The sequence below is a fragment of the Nothobranchius furzeri genome, chromosome 8, assembly GCF_043380555.1.
Source record: "Nothobranchius furzeri strain GRZ-AD chromosome 8, NfurGRZ-RIMD1, whole genome shotgun sequence".
Classification (NCBI taxonomy): domain Eukaryota; kingdom Metazoa; phylum Chordata; class Actinopteri; order Cyprinodontiformes; family Nothobranchiidae; genus Nothobranchius; species Nothobranchius furzeri.
In genome coordinates this window covers 39,388,763-39,414,260 of record NC_091748.1, presented here as the reverse complement: position 1 = coordinate 39,414,260, position 25,498 = coordinate 39,388,763, and the positions used below count along the sequence as shown (strand labels likewise).

At 41.3% G+C, this 25,498-nt stretch overlaps 1 protein-coding gene across 3 annotated transcripts in view; it reads left to right on the top strand.

Moving 5' to 3' along the window:
* The first annotated feature begins 1,124 nt into the window (after positions 1-1,124).
* Positions 1,125-25,498, top strand: part of fryl (furry homolog, like) — an 81,653-nt gene continuing 57,279 nt past the window's right edge. For 2 of the 3 annotated variants that reach the window (XM_015975627.3, XM_015975618.3), the window contains exon 1: positions 1,125-1,573. In XM_015975627.3, the coding sequence (XP_015831113.3) occupies positions 1,357-1,573 (217 nt within the window). In that variant the 5' untranslated portion in view covers positions 1,125-1,356. Of the gene's footprint in view, positions 1,574-17,449; positions 17,753-25,498 lie in introns of those variants that run through there. The other variant, XM_015975626.3, reaches the window with a different exon arrangement.

The following is a 25,498-nucleotide window of genomic DNA, read 5'->3' as shown; positions in this document are numbered from 1 at the left end:
TTTTTTGGTTTTTATCAACTGTGCAATAGAAAAATAATCATTAGATTAATTTTCTAAATAGTCATTAGAATAGTCGACTATTCAATAAAATAATCGTCAGAATAATCGTTTTAAAAATAATCGTTTACCCCCAGCCCTAGTGTAAACATGTAATTCCATAATTCAGTTCTTTGACCAGGTATGTTTAAACCATGTAGTCAACCTGTGGTGTCAAGCATGTTATTTGTTTCTTTAGTTTGGTTCTTTGGCACCAGATGTCCTTTTCAATCACAAAAAGAGATGACATGGAGAGGACAAGAAACACTGATGATAGGTTAAACACGAGAGTTTCATTGTTGAAATATCTTAGTATTTCATTGTTGTTGAGAACTGTTTGTTCTTGAATGGCTTATTAATTTTTGGAACTTGCATCAGTAAACATCAAATTGAAGATTTCTTTAGGCGGTGAGCTTTCCAAAAGCATCAGGACAGTGTACTCCATCTGAGTCTGCTAGAAGGTGATTCTTGCAAGGGTTTGAATTTGCTGCAGGTACAAGCTGTGCAGCTAAGCAGAGCGCACAGCTCCGTTTCCCAGACACCATCACTTTTACCATTCTGCTATTATTTGTTTTTATTAATAGCTCTGCAAAGTCAAGCAGAAGTGAAAGCCAGGCAAAGGGTGCTCTCGATATTTAACAAATGCAGCAAGAAAACAAACAGGAAACTTTTGTTTATGTGGAAATACAAACAAGTGACAATATTTTAACTTTGATAAGTATTATCAGTAAATGCAGGCAGACAAGTCAAGTCAGCTCCACGAAGATTTCCTACTTCTGGTGTCTGTCAGTCTTCCTGTTCCTTTCTTGGTCTCTGACTTAACAACACAGGCCAGAAAGGTGTGGCCACCCTCATTGCTGTTATGATTGGCTGGTAGCCTGGGTTGTGTTATCTCCTGTCAAACATGCTGTTGTCCCACCCCAGATAGGGCCTGGCATTACACTTAGCCCGGCCCACTCTCAGTTACATCACAACCTGTGGAAAGAGCCTTGCATTTTTGCTTTCTCTTTACCCTGAACGGGCAGGTAATGCTGCATTGAAGGAGGTGTCATGTTGCCTCGTGAGTTTCACCTCTTTGAGAAACTTTAGAGACCGTGTGTGTGTTTTAGTGAGTATGGGCCTGCAGATATATGCCCCGATGCAGTGTAATTGTAGCTCCGCTGCATGCCAGTAAACACTCGACACAGGCACTGGACTCTTTTGCCTGCTTCTCTGTAAATGGGGCAGATCGAGCAGACGGGTCGTTTGTGTGGCTGCATGGTGCGGCACAGGTGTTCTTACTTCTCACCAGAGTGAGAGATCTTTAAAAGTTCCGCTAAAATGGATTTTCTTAAGAGCCTGGTTCCAGCCGTGATCTCAGGGGAGGCACCTGTTGAACATGGGGTAATCTTACCCAAAGAGTCGGGTCCACGACTCCTTCGCATGAAAAGACTGGGTCTGCTCACCATGGGACAGACCATCGAAGAAGATCCAGTAGACCCAGTGATTAAAGTTCATTCAAGATTGAGCTCCTCCAGACCTCAAACCCGCGTCAAAGGTACCGAAAGCACTTACTAATGGTGGGTTAACTGGGTTGACCCAGTTGTTGCTGTATAGGTGCCTTTTGGAAATGACAGAGTAGATCTCTACTTGTATGTAATTAAAATAGTTTGATGCTGACTGACTGTGTAGACATTACCACAGTACTGAATGCAACTTTGTAGTACTGTATTTTATTTTCTGATTACCACCAAGTTAGATTAGCTTTGTGCTCCACCAAAGCCTAAATGTCAATTTGTCTTAGGTGTGTGTCCTGCTCTGTGTTTGATAATGCAAACACAGACATAGAAACGTTGCAAAATAGCAAGACTGTTAAATGGCTGCTCAGTCTCAGCTGGATTAAGACAAATCTTCAAAAGGAAGGCATAGTTGGTTTAAATAACCACCTTGAGTAAGCTTTAAAAGCAGTTATCAGCACAAAGTAATCAAGAATTTAGATTCAGTTTATCTACTTATATTACTCATTTCATAAGATTTCGAGCATTGCTAAAGGAGTTTTTCAGAGTGGGGTTATGTCAGAAGAAGGAACAATGGTCATCTGATCATCAGACCCAATCTTGAAGTGAGTGCCAACAAAACATGTTTGTTTGGTTAGCTGGCCCCCTCCTCAAACTAAAGACTTGTCCAAATAATAAACAGCAATCAGACAAAGTGGAGTTGGAGCCCTAAAAGACGTAGGAAGGGTGCTGAAGAGTACTGAGTTCAGTCAGGTTATTACAAAGAAAATAAACCTGTAAAGTAAAAAAAAAAAAAAAAAAAGATGCTTACAGCAATTAGCAGAAAATAGTCCTTTAGTATTTTTTATTTAATATTATTTAAGTGATTTCATGCTATGTCAAACTGCACATAAAGTATTTGAATTGTTCTCCATTTGTTTAATGAGTTTGAGACATCAAGATTTCAGTTAAAACTTCTCTGCGGTTTTAATTTACAAGTGGCTGAGCTCTAAAAGAATCATGGCTGCTGACACTGTTTTCAGCCCTTCTGTTTACTGTCAACACGCGTTTTCCTCAACTAAAAACAGTAAAAGTTGATCATATCAGAACTTTGCTTTTGTTCTGCGTAGCACCTTGCTGCTCGTCGTGTTCCAGAGTTGGGTAGAAAACTCAAAAAGTCATTCTTATGTCCCCCACACCGTGAACTATGAAAAGTTGTGTTAATATCGGTGTTTGCCATCTTACCCACAGGTTTTTAATTGAATAACATGTACATCTGTTTAAAAATCAAATAATCTAAAATGTTGGTCTGCCATGACAAATCAACTTCCTAATCTTTTAAAGATGAAGACTGAGTTTTTCCTGTGCTGAAGGACGCACTGAAAGCAAGCATTGAAGCTCCTTTGCAAAGCATTTGAAAAGGTTAATCTACTCTTAACGGGGCTGCCATCGGATACTTCCAGGTCACTTAACTCAGGAACCATCAAAGAAAAAATCACTTCAAAACCCCTTTGGTTCTATTTTGTTGTTTGTTTTGCCCACATGCAATAAAATGGTTCTTGTCATGCACATGATGCATAAAAAGGATGTGATATAAAATCAAAATAGAACCTGCTGTTATCTCATTAAGGTTTAATTAATGCTAGATTATGTTGACTATATTGTGTCTAGGTACATTTTAAAATGGCAGCACATTTGGTGTTTGTACTCTTCTTCGTTTAAATTGGCCAGTAAGAATTTGTGTAGATGTAAAGGTAATAGAACAATAAATCTATATTAATTAGGATCATAGTGTTCATCTTTGTGAGTCACGTTTGGTGGGAGATTTGTATCTGATAATCTATTATTCTGTTGCATTCTGACGCTTTTCAGAGAGCACGAGTTAAGAGTAGAAATAGTTTTAGTTGAGGCAGCAGCTAAAGGCTTACATGCATGCACACATACATGTTTATGTAGGTCAAGACCATTGAGTTTGATGCAATAAGATGATAACTTTCATCAGTATCTCCAAATCTGTTTTGCTGTGCTACCTGTCGGAGCATGCTGGCGTACCTGTTTGCTCGTGGCTAAAGCATGACTCAAACTCCTGCTAAACTCACCGTACCTGTTGGTATCTGAGTAAAGAACTAGTCAGGCTAACCACAACAACCCACATAAACACACTTTACTTTAGAGCTTTTGAATCTGTTCAGTTAGTATTTAGTCTTAACAGTTAATTTGAGGTAATTATTCAGTTTTTATTTTAGAATTTTTGATTTGGGTTTTTAATACTGATCATTGTTAGTTGCATAATTTTTTTTTCTGATGACCAATATAAAGCAATATATAGTGTGTGTGCGTGTGTGTACACACACTCACACACACACACGCACATATATATATATGTATGTATATATGTGTGTGTGCATGTATGTAAGGGCTGCATGGTGGCACAGTTGTTAGCACTGTTGCCTCGCAGCACGAAGGTTGCAGGTTCGAGACTCGGCTGCGACCTTTCTGCGTGGAGTTGCGTGTTCTCCTCATGCATGTGTGGGTTTTCTTCCGGGTACTCCGGTTTCCCCCACAGATCACGACATGCCCTATAGGTTATAAGTTGTAAGTCGCTTTGGATAAAAGCGTCTGCCAAATAAATAAACATAAACATATATATATATATACATACACACACACACATCAGTGATGCACCGATATGGCATTTTGGGGCCGATACCAAGATCTGATATTAAGATCACTGTTTTGGCCGATAACCGATATTTGTCGATATCGATATGCTGACATTAATGATTCTAAAATCAGCAGATTTTGTATAGAATGAAAATGATTAAAGTTGAATTTACATTATTATGTACACACAACACACACATTTATGGTTCTGAGATGATTTCATTCACTGTTCACTTGACTAAACAATCACACATCACCCCCCTCACCCTCTGAAACAGGCAAACAAATGGAGACGAGATAGAAAAAAAATATCGGTTGTTAATATCGGCCCGGTTGTATTTATGGAACCGATACCGATATGTTAAAAAATGACTAACATGGGCCAATACCAATATTGATGCCGATGCAACAAACAATTGTTTGGATCATCGATGAAGAGCAACGTATTCCTCCGGTGTCCGTGAGGGCACACGGTGTTTGGTAGGGTTCCTCCTACGTCCGTCACAGCGGTGGGTGGGGTTTGAGCAGGTGCGCTTTACCAACTTTCGGAGAGGTTTGTTACTGGAGAACCATTCGTTCGTGAATGTCACATCACTACTGGGTGCACCCCTCCCCCATACTTGCTCTGTCTCGCGGAGGAGCTAATTTGTGTGCATCTGTGTGAAACACGCATAAGAAAGAGAACGGCAGAAAAAACGTGTGTGTGTGTGTGTAAATAAATAAATAAATAATTGGAGAACATCATGGCCTTTTTTCTTTTTTTCTTTTTTTCATAAGTGACATTATTGAGTAAAGCATTGTAAGCTACAATGTGATTCCCACATGACAGAGAAACTAAGACATATTTAAGACAGTGAAGTGCTATTTTCTCAATAAGCTAGGAATGGCATTTGAGGTGGGGCCTTCTTTCTGTTTAGCACTCGTCTTCAGTTTTTACTAGGATGGCCTGCATGCCTGCATGAAGAAAAACGCAGGAAAAATATTACTAAAGTCACAATTTTTGTACATGAATTTTTCTACTGATTCGCCATTTATTTGGAGTTTTCTACCGTACTGATATTTTTGATATTTTAACATAATCAATACATAAATTATTAGATTTTAAATAGTTGGAATGTTAAAAGCACATGTTCCAGATCTTTATAATGCTTTATATGATAGAACCAGGTTCAACTATTTAGGTCAAACTTATTGTGAATCTTTCACTTAAAAATACTTTGGTATTATTATTTCATTACAAAACCCTTTTCCAATAATGGGGGAATACAAAGTGGGCAATACTGATGCAGTTACATGGTGTTTGTTACTGCTTTTTGTTTACTTATGTAAGTTTGTCAGTTTTATTAGATGACACGTAATATGCAGACTCATGAAGGGTTGGAAGTTTAAACCATTTCATTTTCATATTTCCTCTCTGTTTTTCTAACGAATGCTGATAACTGCGAGCTACATTCACATATAGAATCTGTTGTTTATTTCAGTTTGTTGTACGTATTTTTGTCTCTGTTTCTTTAGATAGAACTTGGAGCCTAAATATCTCACCTCCAGCTCAGGTCAACTGCTACTGAGATGTTTACTGACTGGTTACAGGCATGACCTCAGACACACCCACCAATTCTCACACCTTCATGTTGTTTCATAACATATAAATACATTTTTTAAAAACAACTTTGGCAACATTTTTGTTTATACTGGGTTGCATATTAAAAAATTAAAAAAATTGGAGCTGTTACATAAATTGGAAGGATTAAAATGAGCGTTGGATCTCACCAACAACCTTGGGTTTTATGAACTCATTCACTGCCAGCTGTTTCCTGATCGCTAAAGGCCTTCGCTGCCAACGTTTCTCACAGTTTTTTTAAGAGTGACAGAACGTTGCGCACTAGGATGATGTCGACGCCAAAACAACTAAAACAAAGCAGAGACTCACCTCTTACATCAGGAAGGATCCCCGTGTTTCGAGCTTTATCCGTTCTTTCGTAATCCGCTGTCGAATTGTGATCGGCAGATGCTTTTCCGGTTCGCGCCTCACTTTTTTTTACAGCAGCTAGGGCTGTCGCGGTTGAGGAATTCCTCCTGCGGTGATTCAGGGTGGCTTAATATTGCGGTGTGCGATATTATTGCAGCACTTCTTTTTTTTATTGCAGTACTATCTAAACATAAGGTTTACACATTTAAAAAAGGTTAAAATTGCCATGCCTTCTTTAATAACACTTTACTGAATGCAGATCAAAGGGCAGTAACAACACAGATCGCAGTAACGTTTGTTTCTCCGACAGTCGGAGTCCGACTGAACTTAAAGACAACAAAATTCAGGAGGTTAAACTTTTAAATGCAAATTTGGCTACAGCATCTAACAAATAAGAAACAAGTCCCCATGTTGTTTAGTTGTTTAAAATCAAGCATAAAAAAATTACATGTACCGGGCGCGCGCGCCGGGTGGCGGGCGCACTATAATTTCACTTTCACACACACGAATGACGGTGATTTATAGCTCGGTCACGTCCTTGTTACTTACAAGCAAAACCAGCATGTTAACCATATACGGTTTGAGACAGGATCTGAGAGGGGGGGCAACATTTCCAGCAACACTGAAAACCCTCTCGGATGGTGCGCTCGTTGCACTAACGCACACGTACTTGTGTGCGACTCTGGCGAGCAAAGGGAATCTCTCCCGGTTGCATTCCTCCTGCAGGTAGCGAGTGAGCTCCAGCTCGGCTCAAACTCTCTTCGGGACGGTTGCAGAAGCAGTGCTTGTCCGGGACTTCAGCAGGTCTCCGAGCGTTTATTATTATTTTTTTGCCGCTGGTAGCAGCTCTGCCTCGGCCAAGGACTCTGGCTGCGCAGCAGCTGACGTACTGAAAACCAAAGTGCTCCCAAAGGAGCGAAGTGACGTTTCGTTTTGATACCAGTGCAGCCATCCTTCTCAACATGCATCATTGAGTTGAACCAAGTTCAGTAATCGCGGTGGCCCATGATGCAGCGCGGTGGGCTTCTTCATATTGCGATATTTCATTTTTGCGGTTACCGCGACAGCCCTAACAGCAGCGTCCCAAAACGATCTCCTAACACATGGATGTTCTGCTTCCTGATCATGTGACGTGTGTAGGGTTGTCACGGTAACCGGTATAGCGGTAAACCCCGGTAAAAAAGTTGACAATAAAAATAACCGTCCAGTTTTTAAAAAACTATATTATCTCGGTGGGTTTACCGTGGCCGCGGTTTCGGCGCGATGACCCTTACCAGCCACCGTCGCTTCAGCTGAAGTTCCCGCTGCGCGCACACGCACTTTTTAATTTGCAACGGCACCAAAACTTTGAAGCTGAAATAATGGCCGAAGGAGGCGACGGCAGCGCCCAGGACATCCATCAGCCCTCAAAGAAGACTAAATCGGAAGTATGGGCATATTTGGGATTTCTGAAAAATGCTGAGGGACAGTTAATAGAAGACGGCTATCCCGTTTGCAGAACGTGCAGGAAACAAGTGTCTGCAGAAGGCAGCAACACTTCAAATCTCATGGCACATCTGCGTGACGATCACCCACGTCTCCACAGCCAGTGCAAGGTAAGATAACATTAGCATTTTAGCTGAAATGCATGACGTGAGGACTTTTGGTTGAGGGAGAATGCAACGAGTCACTATATACTGTAGCCGCAGCGTCCTCTGCCAGCATTTAAACCGTGTCACGGACACCCTGTTGCTGGATGAAGCATCTTATTTGTTGATGATGAAGAGAAATATACAATTAGTTCCTTGTCATGGATTTGTTTACTTATTCAATGCCATTTATACTTGAACATTTGGATTTGATTACATAGTGTAGTAGTTATTTTAGTAATTTTTTTAAAGTGGCTATTTATTTTAAATACATATTTTTTAAAGGTTGACTTGTACAGTGCTCAAGTCAAGTGTGGACTGGAGTTTTAGATTTTCATTTTGATAATGAAGAAAACAAGTATATGAGAAAACAAGTGGTGTTTCTTTGATTTGTTTACATATTGTTTATGTTTTGAATGTTTGGATTTGTATAATTTAAACCTGCACTGACTACTGTAACATGTTCCAGAAAAATAAGCTATTTGTTCCTTTACTTGTGAAAAGTTGCACTTTTGCTAAGGCTTTGTGTTATTTTAGGTTTAATAAACACTGTTAAACCTTTTCAGAACTATTTCAGTTTGTGTAGAACAGGACTATCAATGCTTTCTGAACATATGCAACACCGTTTAAAAAATACCGCGATAATACCGAAAACCGTGATAATTTTGGTCACAATAACCGTGAGGTTACATTTTCATACCGTGACAACCCTAGACGTGTGACGTATGCGGATGAAGATCGGCTTCAGAGCTGAGATGTTTGTTCTCTGGCGCGGGGGCTCGTTCCGATGCCCAAACAGTAAAAAAATGCAGTAAACGGTTGGATCTAAAATGACGACTTTAGTTATCAGTGGCAGTGAATGAGTTAAAGCTATCATGGTATTTAAAGAATTCTTTTAGTGTGGGATTTCTCAGATTTTGATGGTCCGGTAAACAAGTATAATTGGCCTTGTAATAACGTTTTTCTGATCTCTTCATGTTAGACGTTTTATTTGGGACTATTGGACTACTTTTCCTCATATCCCTTCAGCTGATTGGGCAATTCTTCTTAACAAGCCTTCAAATGAGAAAAAAAATCACCCACAGGCTCTGCAATCTCATTTTGAGCTTTGAGTCCCCCAGACACCCAAAACCCAAAAGCAAATGTGAATTTCATCTGGGAACAAACAAAATTGATGAGGATTGGTGGGGGAAAAAGCCAAATCACAAGTTAACCAGCTCAGCCCGACCACACTTTTGAAGATCAGTTTGTTGAGGTTCCTGACGAGGCTGAATCAGGCCAGCATTGCCACTGATTGGCTAAGGAGCGGAGTCACTGATTGCTCAGGAGTTTTCTGCCTGCTGCTTCACTGCCTGCAGCCATTTCCTGGTTCAGAGTCGGACAAAAGCCATAAAACTGAGCAGAATGTCCAAAAACACCACCATCTTTGTGCTGAGTTGTATTTCTGTGGAGCATACAGGTTATCTTACACTGTTTACCGGTCATCTCATGCTATTATTGTGTAGTCGAGCTCGACTTACTGCCAGCAATGCAGACCAAGCTCTGACAACAGTCATACAGAGACCTAACAGCCCGAATCAAAGGATCTGCTATAGGGCTGCAACTAACGATTATTTTCATAATCGATTAATCTGTCGATTTATTTTTTTTCGATTAATCGGTTTGTTATTATTTAGCTATTTAACCTATACAAGTGATGAATACATTTCAGTTAAGAAAAAGAAAAACATAAGAGAATTGTGCAGTTGACTGCAATCTATTTTATTGCACATGAACACAGTCAGCGGTGTAAAATGAGCTAAACAGTGCAAAATACCAGCCCAGAATAATTTTTTGGCATCAAAATATAAGAGGTAAATTCCATAAAAAATAATGTAGAATCTAGAATAGAGTTTGTAAGTGGTATGCATTGCTGGGGGGTGAGTGTCTTGTTCCCCATGTAGTTGTCCATCGTTGCTTGTTTTTTTCTGCATAAGAAACACAAATAGACTGAAATAAGTACACATATAAAATAAAGCAGCACACACACTACAACACTAAATCAATATTACATTATTTGAATTAATTAACAATATACAGTGATCATTTATTTTGACAAAAATGTGTTGTCAGGCGTTTTACAGTGTTAGATAGTAAAACAGCCTTTTAATAGTAAAAAAAAAAGTGACTTTCTGAATTTCTCCTGTATTTAAAAATTGAAAGCGTACAACTATGCCGCGTTATATTCACCTGGACACAGCTCGTCTGTATATTTTTCTCCGCGGAGTTGTCCTTTTTTGAATGAGGAACATAGTTATGGGTTTGTGCCGTTTTTCTCTTAACGAGAACATTCTTATAAACAGACGTGCTAAATTTGGCAAGCGCATGATTCACAACACGGAGGAGATTCACGATTGCATCTAGTCAATCAGAAGTAGAACAACGTGGACTGACGCGGCAAAAAAAAACATGTTTAACATCCACTATAACGAACTCAGCTCCCAAATTTGGTCTGCGTTAGCTTGTTTATTTTCTGTTACTTACCGGACTTTCCTCTGCTGCATCAGCCCCCACATGTTTTCGTCTCAAATGTTCACTTAGGGACGTCGTGCTTCCGTGCCATGCTAGATGGTTTTTGTATATTTTGCAGGTCACCCGTCTTTACAAGGCATCTAGAGTGAAGTGCTCCCATACTCGTGAGGTTTTTGTCTGGGGTTTCTCTTCAGTTTTGTCTCTTCTATTTTTCTTCCGCATTTCTTCTTGTTCTGCCATCTCTCGCAGCAAGATGAGCGTCAGTAGCGTGTTACATCGTGAAAACCGAGGGCACTTATTGGCTCGTTTCTTCTTCTACGGCTCCACTGGTAGATCAGTGGCTCATTACTGCCACACACTGGCGGCAAATTTAACAGATTGTAACCGATGTCAGATTGTGGTAAAAATAGACTTTATGCGGTAAAATATGATTATTAAACAACTAATCGATGACTAAAAAAGTTGTTAACTATTTTAATAATCGATTATAATCGATTAAATCGATTAGTTGTTTCAGCTCTAATCTGCTACCACATACTCCTGGAGTACCCCCCACGGAGAGTCCAACCCAAAGTCCCCAGAGTCCGATTCCTCATGGGAATATGTGCAGGTGGGATCGAGGAGGCCTTCGAAGTATTCCGCCCACCGATTCACAACCTCCCGAGTAGAGTCAGCAGCACACCTTCACCGCTGTAAACAGTGTTGGTAGCACACTGCTTTTCCCTCCTGAGGTGCAGAATGGTGGACCAGAATCTCCTCGAAGCCATACGAAAGTCTTGCATCAACTTTTGTTATTATTTCACTGTAAAATTCTTACATAATGTACCTATAATCTTATATAATTAAAAGTGCTTCACAAACCACATCTGAGTAAAGCCAAACGAGCCAAATACCTTCCTGGTGTCACTGCAACAGGTGTGGCTCTGCACCCTTCACCCTCCCCTGCATTTTTTGGTCTTGTCCGACGCCCTTGGGATGAATGCACCTGTTATAAGTAGTTTGTTTACTTTGAGTGTGGTGTATATTTACATTTACTCTGGATCATGTTCAGTTGATGGATTATGAGACAAGAATCTTATCTTTGCCAATAGGACACCCCTTGGGGAATGGGGAAGAATTAGTCATTTAGTTTTGTTGCCTTTTTTGCGTATTTTTGCTGCCATTTTCATTGGCTGTTCGTTTAGTTATAACAATTGAAAACCTAGATTGAACCATAGTTGTTTCAGATTAATCTAGAATAGTTTCTATGTCCAATTAAAAAACCAAACAGTCAGTTTTGAGTTGTGAATGTCAGCTAATGTTTACATGTTCAGCTGCTAGTGGATGGTAGAGCTGTGTGTCTCAGAGAAAATGCTCTTTAGTTGCCCCTGCAGTTCAAATTATTCTGTAATCAGATTATTCTGTAATCAGATACTTTTAGTTTTGTTTAGCAACAGTGATCCCATTGATGGAACTTATCTGCTGTTGAAGGTTTATGGAAAGGGAAAGGGTTCTGTTGGGGACTAGGGAGCGTTTTGAGCATATGACACAACCGTATGGTGAATTGCAGGCTTGTACTTCTATAATGGGATTTCTATCTTAAGGGTGTCAATCCAGACAAACTGGACAAACTTAACTAGTCAACTTCAGTCAGGAACCCCCTCTAGGGCTTCAGCTTAAAATGTAAAAGTTTGAGGGTTGGGGAGATTAATGTGAATTATTATGAGGACCAAAACACTAAATTGTATTAAGCATCTCAAAAAATAAATCTGTTAAGTTCACATTATTAGTTTCTGCATTTTGTTTAGTGTTAATATTCCGACTGAGTAGACTTGTATGCTCTATTGGGTAGGAGCGTCTTATGACTTGGGAATGATTCTTTGCTAAATTTATCTGAGGCAAATCAGAAGATGGAATTTCTTTTTTCTCTGAATTGATCTTTGAATTTGAGCTTGTCTGGTTCTTTCTAGTGTTTTTATATTTGTTTTGATTTATGAGTCATAGCTTTAGAGCTTTTTACATAGTAAACATGGTTCAGTTGAGCCGTATCTTTGTTGTTTTGAAAGAAAATAAAAAATATTATGATACAGTATTTTGCTCTAAATGTGCTATAAAAACATGAAACATGTAGCTCCAGACTCGGACAGGAGAAACATTACTTGTTATAGAATAGTGTTGCTGTGATGGATCTAAATGTTGTGTCCTCTGCAGCCCATGCTTCACTCCGGAGATCAGGGATTGAATTACAGCATCTATCGATTATTGTTCTCACCATTGCCCTTCAGAGAGGCCAGGACAGGAAATGCATCCTCCACCCTGTGGACTCCTAAGAGAAGCTCCTCTATTCTCTGCTGTCTGGGAGGCTAGCTGTCGGTCACTTTGTGATTAGAGCTGCTATAACCAGCCTCAGTTGTGCATTTGGTTCAGATTATTTGATCAGTGGGCTCGTCTTCCCAGGAAGTTGGTAATAATGTTTATTTGAAGTACTGGTCTTGCGTCAGCTGCCTTTGCTCTAATGTTCTATCTCCCAGCTTTAATGTCTTAAGGAAATGATGTCAGTCCTGCATTCCTTAAACAACAGAAGTCGTTTACAGGAAACAATACCTGCAGGTTTTATACTAACTGGCTTGCTGATAATAACAACACGGATTCTAGTTTTGTTTTCAGACTTTGTCTGGGCTTATACCTGTGCATTCCTCCTAGTCCTGCCAGCTTCAGCTAAACGACTTTAATGTCTAACAGCTTGTTTTAGGATACAGTCCAACTGCATTTGCTGACGTCAGGAAAGGAGGACTTCTTAAGCAGTTTGCAGACACGCATTGCAGCCCTGAATGTTTTTCAGATGTATAGTGAAGAAGAATACAATGTGGGTTTACCAGCCAGCTGCGTAGGGTGCAGATCCAAGCAATGTAAGTAAACATAACCACGGCAAAATGCAATAGAAAAAAGACCTATTTAAATGTGTAGAAGACTGAAAAATATTTTTTATTACTATTTCTGATTATAATCAGTCATTCTGAGGGTTTCATGCAGCCTGAACATGAAAATAGTCTCCTACACCTATCTCCTGCAATAGCTTCTGATAGAAAATGGTGAAACTCTAGGACTAGAAAAGTCTGACAGATCTACGTCACACTTAACATTCATGGGCTCACCCATCTTGAGCCGCAGTGGGAAAGCTGTTGTTAATTTAGTGCCCAGGAAACAGCAGAGAACATCTCAGCTAGTAGAAGCAAATTGTTAGCATTAGCAACTCCACAATGAAGCAGAAAACCTCCAGGCTAGGGCCGAACGATTCTGGAAAGAAATCTAATTGTGATATTTTTTTCTTCAATATTGCAATTGCGATTAAATTCACGATTATTTTCTCATATTTTTCAACTAATGGAAGCAAAAACATCTATGTAACTTGTACTGAATATAAACATGTTTATTTATCTACATATTTATCTACATATCATATCAACAAGTTTATTTGTCTACATAAACATTAACACTCACAATTAAAGACAACAGTTTGTATTTGATGGTGTGATGCTTTGCAGCCAGGACCACATCCCTTGAAGGAGCATAGGTATTAGCATCAACTGTAAAAATGTATTTGCAGGAAAGAAGTGTGTCCCGTTTATTGAAGTCTTTTGTGTTTGGAGTTTTTGACGTCTTGTCCATGCAGAGCTTCTGTAGTTCAGTTACGTTCATAGCTGCTAGCCAAAACTCAGTGGAGTTAAAGCATCTTGCGGTTTTCTAGTTTTACTAAAACATCTGTCTGTACTTATATGATTAATGGCAGTTTTTATTTTTTATTAGACTCCATTTGTAATCATTTGGCACGTTCATTATTCGTCATTTGTAAGAATGTAATCGGCGATATTAGCATTAGCATACCTATGGGTTTTTCTGTGTATATTGGCATTGGGCTAACCACTCGCTGCCAGTCAAATTGCAGCCTTTGCAATTAGAAAATCTCCATTTGTCACACCGCAATTTAAATGCTCATGCAATTAGTCGTACCTACTCCAGGCTTGAGTTGTTTGTGGAGATAAAACATCAACGTTACAAAGTAAACAGAGTGTTAGTCATGTTTCTTTTAGCCAATCCAAAGCAAGATGTCCAAATATGAATTAAGACTCCAAATCCTGCCATCTGAAGCTCAGCCGTGATGTGGCTCACTTCTAGTTCCTGATAATGGTGCACCGGTGTGTTTCTTCCCCAGAATACAACACACTAGGCATTCATCCCTACTATTGACCACTGCAAATGTTGTTGATTAAATGAGTATTCCACATCTTCATAAGGATTTTTCTACATCTTTAAAATGTCCTATACCCTCATATGGTTACGAGTTTTAGGTAGTGACTGAAAGAACGAGATCGTGGATACAAGCAGCCAAAGTTATTTTTTTCCACAGGGTGTCTGGCCTCTCCCATAGAGTTAGGGTGAGAAGCTCGGTCATCCTGGAGGGGTTTGGAGTAGATCTGCTGCTCCGCCACATCGAGAGGAGCCAGTTGAGGGTAGCTCGGGCATCTGGTCAGGATGCCTCCTGGACGCCTCCTTGCTGAGGTTTACCAAGCATGTCCAACTGGAATGAGACCCAAGGGAAGACCCAGGACACGCTGGAGAGACTATGTTTGAACGCCTTGGGATTCCCCATAGGAGCTGGCCCAAGTGGCTGGGGAGAGGGAAGTCTGGGCCTCTCTGCTTAGGCTACTGCCCCTGCGACCCGACCAAGGATAAGTGGCTGAAAATGGATGGGATGGATGAAAGGGTTTTAAACCTTGTCCAGACATAAGTGATTTATCCAGAACCATCTATTGTTTTTAAAAATATTCTCTTAAACACAACACAATTGCTAGATATGCCTTCATCCACACGAAAACACTGAAAAACTCACTATTGTGTTGCTACTACACCGAGCCTGTATGTGACGCTGTTATGCTGTCACAAATACACTTACACAGGAAACAAGGTGTGGAGCTTTAGCTTAAAGCTTGCACGTTGGACTTGGCCAGTAAAAACAGCAAGAAGAGAATGAAGTTGCCTGCTTTTTAAAAGATTTGTATATTTAACTGTATATGAGCAAACTGACTGTTAAAACTTAACCAATTCAAACTCGAGTGATCCATGATTGTTGTTTTGAATTACACACGGAGCTTATTTTCCTTTCTGGAACCTGTTTTCAAAAATATACCATGCAAGTGTTCTTAAATCGCTGTTAGTATTCACTAAACACTGTTTCTGTGCAGATGGTACCTTAAGTCCACCTGGAGTTGGTTAGTTTTACATGGTATCAGCCATCTGCTACTTAATGCTTCTGTAGGTTCCTTGTGTGAAATAGGAAAAGTACAATTCCCCAAATATAGTTGTATCAGTAATGTATTTATTAATATTTATAGTTTTACATTGAGAAGTCTGCCTAGTACTCCTACTTGTGATTAGCATGTCTTTATTAAGCTGTCACTTTGGGAAATGATCCCACTCACTAAGCCAAGTTTAAAATGACACGAACCTTGTCTACATAGTTAAGTCCGATTGCTCAAAGCTACAACTTTATCTGTGTTGTGTTACACAATGCAGGGTTTTACATCGAAGACTGCATCACACTTGCACCAGCCAGGGCATGACAAAGCATCTGTTTGTGTTGTTTGTTTGCAGTGAGCTCAGCCTCATTTTGCATAACTTGTGCAGCGAAGAACATGTGACAGAGAGATGGAGGGCGAGAGAAAAATAAAGACCAAACTGGAAGAGGACAAAGGGCATTTGTCTTCTGTGGCTAGTTCCCTCAGAATATTTTGTTAACCAAACGAATCCTGCTCCCCACTACTAATCAGTGGGTATCATGTGGATCTGTTTTTAGGCTTCTGCTTGGGCGGGACTAGCCGCCAGCCACACAAGATTAAGTTATAAGATAAATGTGTGAGTGGACATGTCTCTGAAATTAATTCCTACTCATTTAGAATTTTCTTAGGAAGGCTGAAGATAGAGGTTCAATAGTTAGTGTGTTTTGTGATCAGCAGTGATATAATATCTATGACTTCACAATGGTTAACAACATTTAGGAAAACAAATTTCCGTTAGAAATGGGTAGAGTACCACTAAGACGTGGTTTATTCTCATCAGTTAACTAGACATGCTTCTTAATTACTTCTTAATTACTTCTTAATTACTTTGTTTCTTTCAAAAGTCAAAATAGGAGTTGGAAAACATGTTTAAATGTGTTCTCTGTGTTCAGTTTATTAACTCCTTGTTCTCTCATCTCAGTCTTCCCTTTCCCCCCCACTGCAGTCAGAAATGATGCACCAGTCCTGCTGTGCAGCTTACAGGAAGTGTTGCTTTGATAGGCCAGTGGGGAGGCAGCACAGTAGTAGCTCTGACATGCGTATGCAATGCTGCAACACAGCCAGGGAACACTCGCAGCATTTTGATGACATCACCCCCTTCACACACACACACACACACACACACGCACGCACGCAAGCACACACACACACACACACACACACACACACACACACACACACACACACACACACACACACACACACACACACACACACGACTCCCACCTCCCTGTGTTTGCTGTCAACCAAGCTCGCTCTCCTCTCTCTCTCTCTCTCTCTCTCTCTCTCTCTCTCTCTCTCTCTCTCTCTCTCTCTCTGTCTCTCTCTCTCTCTCTCTCTCTCTCTCTGTCTCTCTCCTCTCTCTCTCTGTCTCTCTCTCTCTCTCTCTCTCTCTCTCTCTCTCTAAAGAGAAACGAGCAAGCATCAGTAAAAGAGCAATAGCTAGCTGTAGAGAGGAGGGGCTACTCATGAACGAATAGAGAGGGAGAGACATTTGGGGGAGGAGAGGGAGGGCTTCTGACAGTGCTAGCAGGCTAGGACTGGCATACACTCAGGAGGACAGCGGAAAGACTATGTCTGATCATTAAGACTTCCAAGATTACTTTGCGTCTGTTTCGTCTCATATGAGGATTAGATGTTCTTGTGCACTTTAAGTGTTTTTGACTTTCTGGATGTTAATTCTTTGAAACGGAGATGAGGAACTCTCTGGACTGGCAAGTGGGCAGCTGGCTGTGGGTCAGAATACTTGTTTAACTGTGCTCTCCTTCCTTCAGTACATTTCTACTAGTGAACAAAAGGCTAAGAAGCACAAACTTGACACCTTTTGTGTCTTGTTCCACAGCAGCTCCTTAAACTTGTTCAGGATGTTGTCTTTAACAGTCTACTGTAGAGTGTTTTCAGCCACTGGGTGAGAGGTGTGTTATGTTTGGTAGCTGCTAAAAACCTCTCAAAGGTGTATGAGAGGTGGATGTTTAAAAAAGTGACATGCATAGATGTTTTTTATTAAATGACATAAATAAGATGATAACAGGAACCCAGTGAACATTGTGCCTTATGAGCCCTGAGTTTTGAGAGCCATCATGCTGAGCCTGCAGGATTCGGTCTTCTTTGAGATCAGCATCAAATCTCTCCTCAAGTCTTGGAGTAGCAGCTGTGAGTACCATGCAGAGCGAGCACGCATGTTTACATACCACACGTACTGCATCCAGACTTATCTAACACACCACCAACAAAGCCTCAGATGCTTGCATGCATTTCATAGTTGGAGTTTTCATATCTTCTGTTTGTTAACAAAAGTTGCCAAGATGATTGATAATGTTTAGTCAGGCTTGCATGCAGGTGGTAGCGGCACAGTCTCTTTCTCCCTCCTGTGGCTCCTGGTTGTCCCGAAGATAATGTTTCTACTGATGTTATGATAGACGATACTGATGTATTCTCTCTGAAAGATGTGGGCAACCCTTGCCGTTCCACCACTTCTTTATCTTTACATCCTATAATCATGCTTTTTTTTCTCACCAACACTCAGCATATCCATTTAATGCATCTTCCTCCTTTTCTAGCCCTCTCCCTCCTTTCCTTGGGGGCAGCTAATGTTTCCCTGCTATCGATCCGTCTTTTGGCTTCCTCCTATAATTAGCTTTCCATGCAGCCTCTTATACATGAAGAATCAAAAAGCGCTGCCTCTTCAGTCTCATTGAAATATATCGTTGGTCAAAGGTTTACAGCAGTTCTAGCTGGGCCTTTCTGGCCAAAAAAAACAGATTCCAGTATTCTGAAGATGCATGGTGATTTGCTGGTTATACTGGTAAATAATACAGATTAGGCCTAGGATTTGTTTCTAATTCATTGTTGCATTATTATGTCTAAAGTGCATCCGTTTAAAGATTGTAATCAAACTGGGGCACTCCCAGTTTATTCTATTTGTTCAACAAAGCAAAGTTTGTCTTTTAAGAAATGTTTGAATGCAAACAAGTTTCCTTGTTAAAAAAGACACAGATATAGTTTACACAATAATAACACAAACAATAGGTAGACTAGGCTTGAGCTGCATTTCTTTATGAAAAACTGTTAAGCCATTTTCCTATTATACCAGGGTGTAATTGCTGTTTACCCATAAAGGTTGTTTATGCTGTAATTTTAGGGTGGCATTTTATCAGTTTCTGCTATAAATTCATCATACTTTTTAAATTAAAGGTGCTTCAGATAAATATGATGTTCTCATTGCTTTACACAATGGAACAAATATGTGAATTATCTAAACAAGAAATTTATAATTTTACTTTAACATTAATGAACCAATATGTCCCATTAGCATCATTTTTAAAAGCTTTATAAGGATGCAGGAAAGTTACAAAATCAACATGTCACTTAGTTATTTTATTTTTATGTCGAGCAGCATTTGTGCTTCTTCAGATCTGTGCAGGGCTCAGATCACTGCAAATATACAGCTGACTTATCCAAAGCTATTTTAATAGTGCACACAGAGAGGAAAACTGTAGGTGGTTATATTTCCACCAACTTTGCTCTCTTTACAAAATCCAGTCTGCTGTGGTTCTGTTTGTTCTTTCATTATCTGTCCCCTCATCTCCACCACAGCAGTAACAGACTGTCCAGTTAACTTCCGTCTGTTCCAACTTCAGTCTCCTCCTATTGCTTTTGGCGGCTGCTGCTGTATCAGGTGTGAGAGTAGTAAAAAGCACTTGTTCAAACTACATTTGAAACTTAGATGATTTCCAAATAAAAATAACATCAAGAGCAATAGAGATCACAGACCCTTGTGGTGTTTTCTAGTGTCACCTGCTGCTGAGAAAATGAAAAACAATAGCACATAAAACACAATGGAAAAAATATATCCTATAATTTTTTTCTGTGGCATAGAACAAAGTTTTATAGTGCAGAATACAATAAAATGTTTTTTTTAATTATTTGTTATTTTATTTATTACTTAATGTAGATCTTGTTGAGCTTGTTATCTGCTTCTAAACCCTTTATTTTATATTACAAAAAAACTAAAGTAATATCTCCCATTGGATGACATAAAAAATGGACGCACTGGCATGGCTTTTAGTGAAAAATCTTGTTGGTTTTTGCTGTTTAATTGTGTAATGTCTCACTTGAAATATACACTGCCCCCCCCCCCCCCCCCCTTCCAAAAAAAAGTCACCACCTGGATTTAACTAATACGCAGGTAGGAACCCTAACCCTATTGGATAATGACCTCATGGGCATCTTTCAGCTGGCAACAAGTTTTTTAACCCCCAATTGGTGCAATGAGCAGCCTAAACAAACGTGTGGAAAGACACATCTGGTGGTCGTGGAAAAGATGTTAGTCTGTTGGCTCAGATCATTGGCATGCATCAAGCAGAGAAAACATCTAAGGAGATGCAGACACACGACTAAAACTGGGTTAAGAGCTGTCCAACTCATTATTTAAAACTGGTCTGATGAGTCCAGATGGACCTTGTTTCAGAGTGATGGTGCATCAGGGTAAGAAGAGAGGCAGATGAAGTGATGCATCCATCAGGAGCAGGAGCTTGTGGCAGAGGTTGAGCGGTACCGGCTAGATATAGTTGGACTCACCTCGACACATAGCATTGGCTCTGGAACCCAAGTACTTGAGAGGGGTTGGGCACTCTCCTTTGCTGGAGGCCCAGGGGCAGATGAGGTTCGTCTTGGTATCTCAAGGCAATGGATGTTGTAGGGCTGTCGTGGTAGACACGTCTCTGCAACATTGCGTGGTCATCGGGGGCAGTTCCTGTGGAGTGGCAGACCGGGGTGGTGGTCCCCATCTTTAAGAAGGGTGACCTGAGGGTGTGTTCCATCTATAGGGGGATCACACTCCTCAGCCTCCCTGGAAAGGTCTACTCCAAGGTACTGGAGAGGAGGGTCCGAACGATAGTTGAATCTCAGATTGAGGAGGAGCAATGTGGTTTTCGTCCTGGCCGTGGAACTGTGGAGCAGCTCTATACCCTTGCAAGGGTGATGGAGGGGGCATGGGAGTTTGCCCAACCAATCCACATGTGCTTTGTGGATTTGGAGAAGGCTTATGACCGTGTCCCCAGGGGCACCCTGTGGGGGGACGCTCCAGGAGTATGGGGTGGGTGACTTTCTGTCAAGAGCCATTCAGTCCCTTTACCAGAGGAGCGTGAGTTTGGTCCGCATAGCAGGTAGTAAGTCAAACCTGTTCCCGGTGAGGGTTGGACTCCGCCAGGGCTGCCCTTTGTCACTGGTTCTGTTCATTACCTTTATGGACAGAATTTCTAGGCGCAGCCGTGGTGTGGAGTGTGTCGTGTTTGGTGGCAGGAGAATCTCTTCTCTGCTTTTTGCGGATGATGTGGTCCTCCTAGCTTCATCCAGCTCTGACCTTCAGCTCTTGCTGGGTAGATTTGCGGCCGAGTGTGAAGCGGCTGGGATGAGGATCAGCACCTCCAAATCTGAAACCATGGTTCTCGACTGGAAAAGGGTGGCTTGCCAACTCCGGGTTGGGAGAGAGGTCCTACCTCAAATGGAGGAGTTTAAGTATTTCGGGGTCACAAGTGAGGATAGGAGGGATCGGGAGATCGACAGGTGGATTGGTTTAGCATCTGCAGTGATGCGGACGCTGAGCCGATCTGTCGTGGTGAAGAGGGAGCTGAGCCAGAAAGCCAGGATCTCGATTTACCGGTCGATCTACGTCCCAATCCACACCTATGGTCATGAGCTTTGGGTAATGACCGAAACAACGAGATTGCGGATACAAGCGGCCAAAATGAGTTTCCTGCGTAGGGCTCAGCCTTAGAGATAGGGTGAGGAGCTTGGACAGAGTAGAACCGCTGCTCCTCCGGATCTAAATGAGTCAGTTGAGGTGGTTTGGGCATCTGGTCAGGATGCCTCCTGGACGCCTCCCTGGGGAGGTGTTTCGGGCATGTCCTGCCGGCAGGAGGCCCCCGGGTCGACCCAGGACACGTTGGAGAGGTTACATCTCCAATCTGGTCTGGGAACGCCTTGGGATCCTGCCAGAGGAGCTGGTGGAGGTGGCTGGGGAGAGGACGGTCTGGAGCTCCCTAGTTGGGATGCTGCCCCCGCGACCCGGACCTGGATAAGCGCAGGAAGACGACAACGACTGCAATGGTGGTCTGAAATATAAACATCCTCAGGACAAACACTGTAAGCATTTAGACTCAGGGTAAAAACAAGGTCCAGAGTGTGCCCCCTGGTGTGTGTGGGGCCAGAAACATGCTGGGTAAAACTGAAGGAGTCCATAAAGCTGGAGAAATTCATGGCAAAGTGATCAGAGGGATCATCAATGTGGATGTTAAAGTCACCCACAATCACCAGTCTGGACAGCTTCACAGTGGAGGATAGGAAGTCACTAAACTCCCCAAGGAAAGAAGTGTTTGCACCAGGTGGACGATAGACCACAGCACAGTAGAAGGGGTCCTTACGCCCGACTTTAATCATCTGCAGTTCAAAGGAAGCAAAGTGACCAGAGGTTGTAGAGCTACATGGAAGATGGTCTCTGAAAACAACAGCTAGGCCTCCACCACGACCAGAATCCCGGGGCTGTCCTTAGAATTACCACTCAGTGGGTATTTAATAGAGCCATGCTGAGTGAGGTGGAGGAATCAGAAACTACAGAAACAGCTGGAGTTAGTGGACGTAAATTAGCAGGGTTAGATCCACGGTGTTTATAAAAACCACTTATGGAGGGAACAGGAGGAGAAACCACTGAGGAATGAGGATAAACCGACCTTAAAAACTTGGACGGAGAAACCACGCGGCCTGGCGGGAATGCGGATGTGGCGCTCAAGTCGCCAAATAAAGGACAAGAAGCTAGAAGATCACACCGATGTTTACTAGATAAATCACACTTTAAGACAAGTCTTTCTTACCTGGATTCCTGCTCGTTTACGTCTTTTCCTCCGACGTTTTCCTGGGACCAGATGAACATCGCTGGAAGCGCCATGATTGGAATCATCGTTTGGCTCCGGGCCAGTGCGCCACTCAGATAAACAAACAGGAAGGTACGTCCTCGGTGCATCTTGGGCAATCGTGAACGAACGGAAGGACAAAAGAGTCTGGCGATCATAGGAGATGGTAGCAGGGACACTACTGAAGAGGATCGCAGACAGGAGCAAGGTGGAAAAGAGGAGGTTAGCGGAGAAAAGTTTGAAAAAGTGGCCGGTGACTGCGGCTAAGCCAATCACAGGCGCCATCTTGTTACCGACCGGAAGCACTCCATGTATATACTTACAGATGTAGGATGATGATGTGGTAATCCAGATATGTTTTCAAATGAGTCCTGATCCTTGTGAAATGTTTATGGTGACACTGGTTAGTGTTATTATGTGTCAGATTTGAACTAAATTAAGATCACAGAAGCCTTCATGTTAATTACAAATAACAAATCAAGAAAGTTTATCCCAGAACTGACCTTTACAATAACTTTTTACTTTTTCACTTAAAATGGGCTCTTGAAATTTAAAATGATTTTCCTTGTTATTGAATATAGGCAGCTTAGGGTGTCTAATGTACCAAAAGTCTGTGTCATCTGCGACCTGCTTTTTATGCAAATTGGTAGTTCCTTCTTGGAAAAGCTGGTTAAACATGATTTGTAGGCAACTTAGACACACCCCTTTAAATGTGCATGTGCAAACCCACTTCAGCATCGGTAGAACAAGACTAGGCAGGGCTACTGCTAACATTCTTTTTGGACGACAGGAAAACAACATGTCAGAGCTCACACGTAGCAAGCTCACACGACAGATGTGCCGAGAATATCCAGACTTTAAATGAATTTCCAGATAGATCCAATGTTTGCTCATTGAGTTACCTGGATACTGTACACTGCTGCACAGATTTCCTAGCTTCGAGCTGCGTCATGTCGCCATTGGGGTAAACCACCCAGTCAGCATGCAGCTAATTTAATATTCATGTTTTGGCTAAGTGAGTGGGGTTAACCACTGCCGAGCTTTATTATGGGGTTGTGTTTGGTCATTTATCAGGGCTCCTAGGCCATTTCTAGCTTGCCAAAGTTTCATATGCTTTATGGAAGCTCAAAAAATTGTTGTTCTAATACCCCTTTATACAAAACAAAAGGAATCCAATATCGGATAAAAGTTTTTGGATGACAACTAATCATGTTTTTTAGATTTTCATTTCTTAACAACCAGCACAACTGGAATTCTACATTTCTTAAACTTGTTGTCAGATTGTAAGATGCTTGGAACAAAGAGTACCTCTGCTTGAAAGGGAGAAAAAAATGTTTCTTACCCACAGTGGACTCTTTGACACTTTCAAGAGGAAAACGTGCAAATTATATAAAAAAGTTTGGGAACAGTTTGATCCTGAAGCGCTGACTCCCCCACAGTGCCCAAAGATTTAATACCAAAACAATCCTCCTTCAGTTTTTGTGTTGATGATCTCCTTGGTTTTTACCCTCTTCTCTAGGCCGGGTGTACAGGGATTTGCCTGATCTCGTCCCTGTTAAGTATGTGTGAATAAGTGAATGATCTAATTTCTGGTCATTGAAACACATGACAGTTGTTAGAACATACTAGATGTTATAACCCTGACAGTATGAAACTGTGGTAAACATTCTGGGACATGTTTTTAGGAACTTAATATTTTCCACTTAAGGCAGAAAATAGTTAAGCAAATCAAGTAGGGGAAAGTATTAGGCTGTTGGCCTGATCCTTGAAATGTTGGATTTGTATACGCATTCCCCATACATTTTTTACTGTTTATTTCAGACAAATTCTTTACTTTATTTTTCTATTGCAGTTGAAGGCTTTGCTATAAAACTGTTCCTAGTTTTAAACGCATTCATTCTGTTTCTTCCTTTTGTAATACTTTTTTCCTTTTGGTCTCGTGCTGGGGCCTTGTTTCAGGGCCCTATACAACTTCTATACCTTTCACCTAATCAGTGGTGAAGCTTTTTAAAAACATCAAATGTCATTCCTGCAGCCTGTTTTTGATCCTTCTTATATATTATGATCCAGTCAGTTTTGGTCTTTAATGTCCGCTTATTTTTTTTCCATTTCATAAGAAAACCTACCTTGGGCACACATTGCTTTAATTCACCGTGGACTAATGTAATGTCAACCTCTGAAAAGAAAATGGTTTCATCCGTGACTTTTGTAGATTACCATTTATATGGGAGCATTGAAAGTGAAGAGTAAACCAGTAAAAACTTGCCATCAACTGAGCATGTTGCAACATAAAGGTAGAATTGGCACTGCTGTGCCGCAAAAACATTGGCAATAATTCTTTTGTCTTTAAAAGTGAATGCACTCTTGGCCCTACATCCCAACTGTGTGTGTGTGTGTGTGTGTGTGTGTGCGTGTGTGTGCGTGTGCGCGTGTGTGTGCACGTGTGTGTGTGCGTGTGTGTGTGCACGTGTGTGCACGTGTGTGTGTGTGTGCATGTGCGCGTGTGTGTGCACGTGTGTGTGTGTGTGTGCACGTGTGTGTGTGTGTGTGTGTGTGTGTGTGCGTGTGCGCGTGTGTGTGCACGTGTGTGTGTGTGTGCGTGTGCATGTGCGCGTGTGTGTGCACGTGTGTGTGTGTGTGTGTGTGCACGTGTGTGTGTGTGTGTGTGTGCACGTGTGTGTGCACGTGTGTGTGTGTGTGTGTGTGTGTGTGTGTGTGTGTGTGTTGTTTCTAGTTGTCCTGCCAGGAGAATTGAGCAGGCATTTAGGAGGGCTTGTTTTAACTGTGACAAGGTGGAGTCAATGCTGTAGCAGTTGTGTAATCATGTGAGGTGCTTCATTCCTTCAGCACAGCCACAGAACTCTAGCAGAGAAGTTTGTCAACCTCTTGCTTTAAAATGTGACTAGATTCTTCTGTACAGCATTGTAGCCAAAGCTGGTCAGTTCTGTTCATGTAGTCCAGTGTGTTTTACAAGCCCATCTCTGTGGAT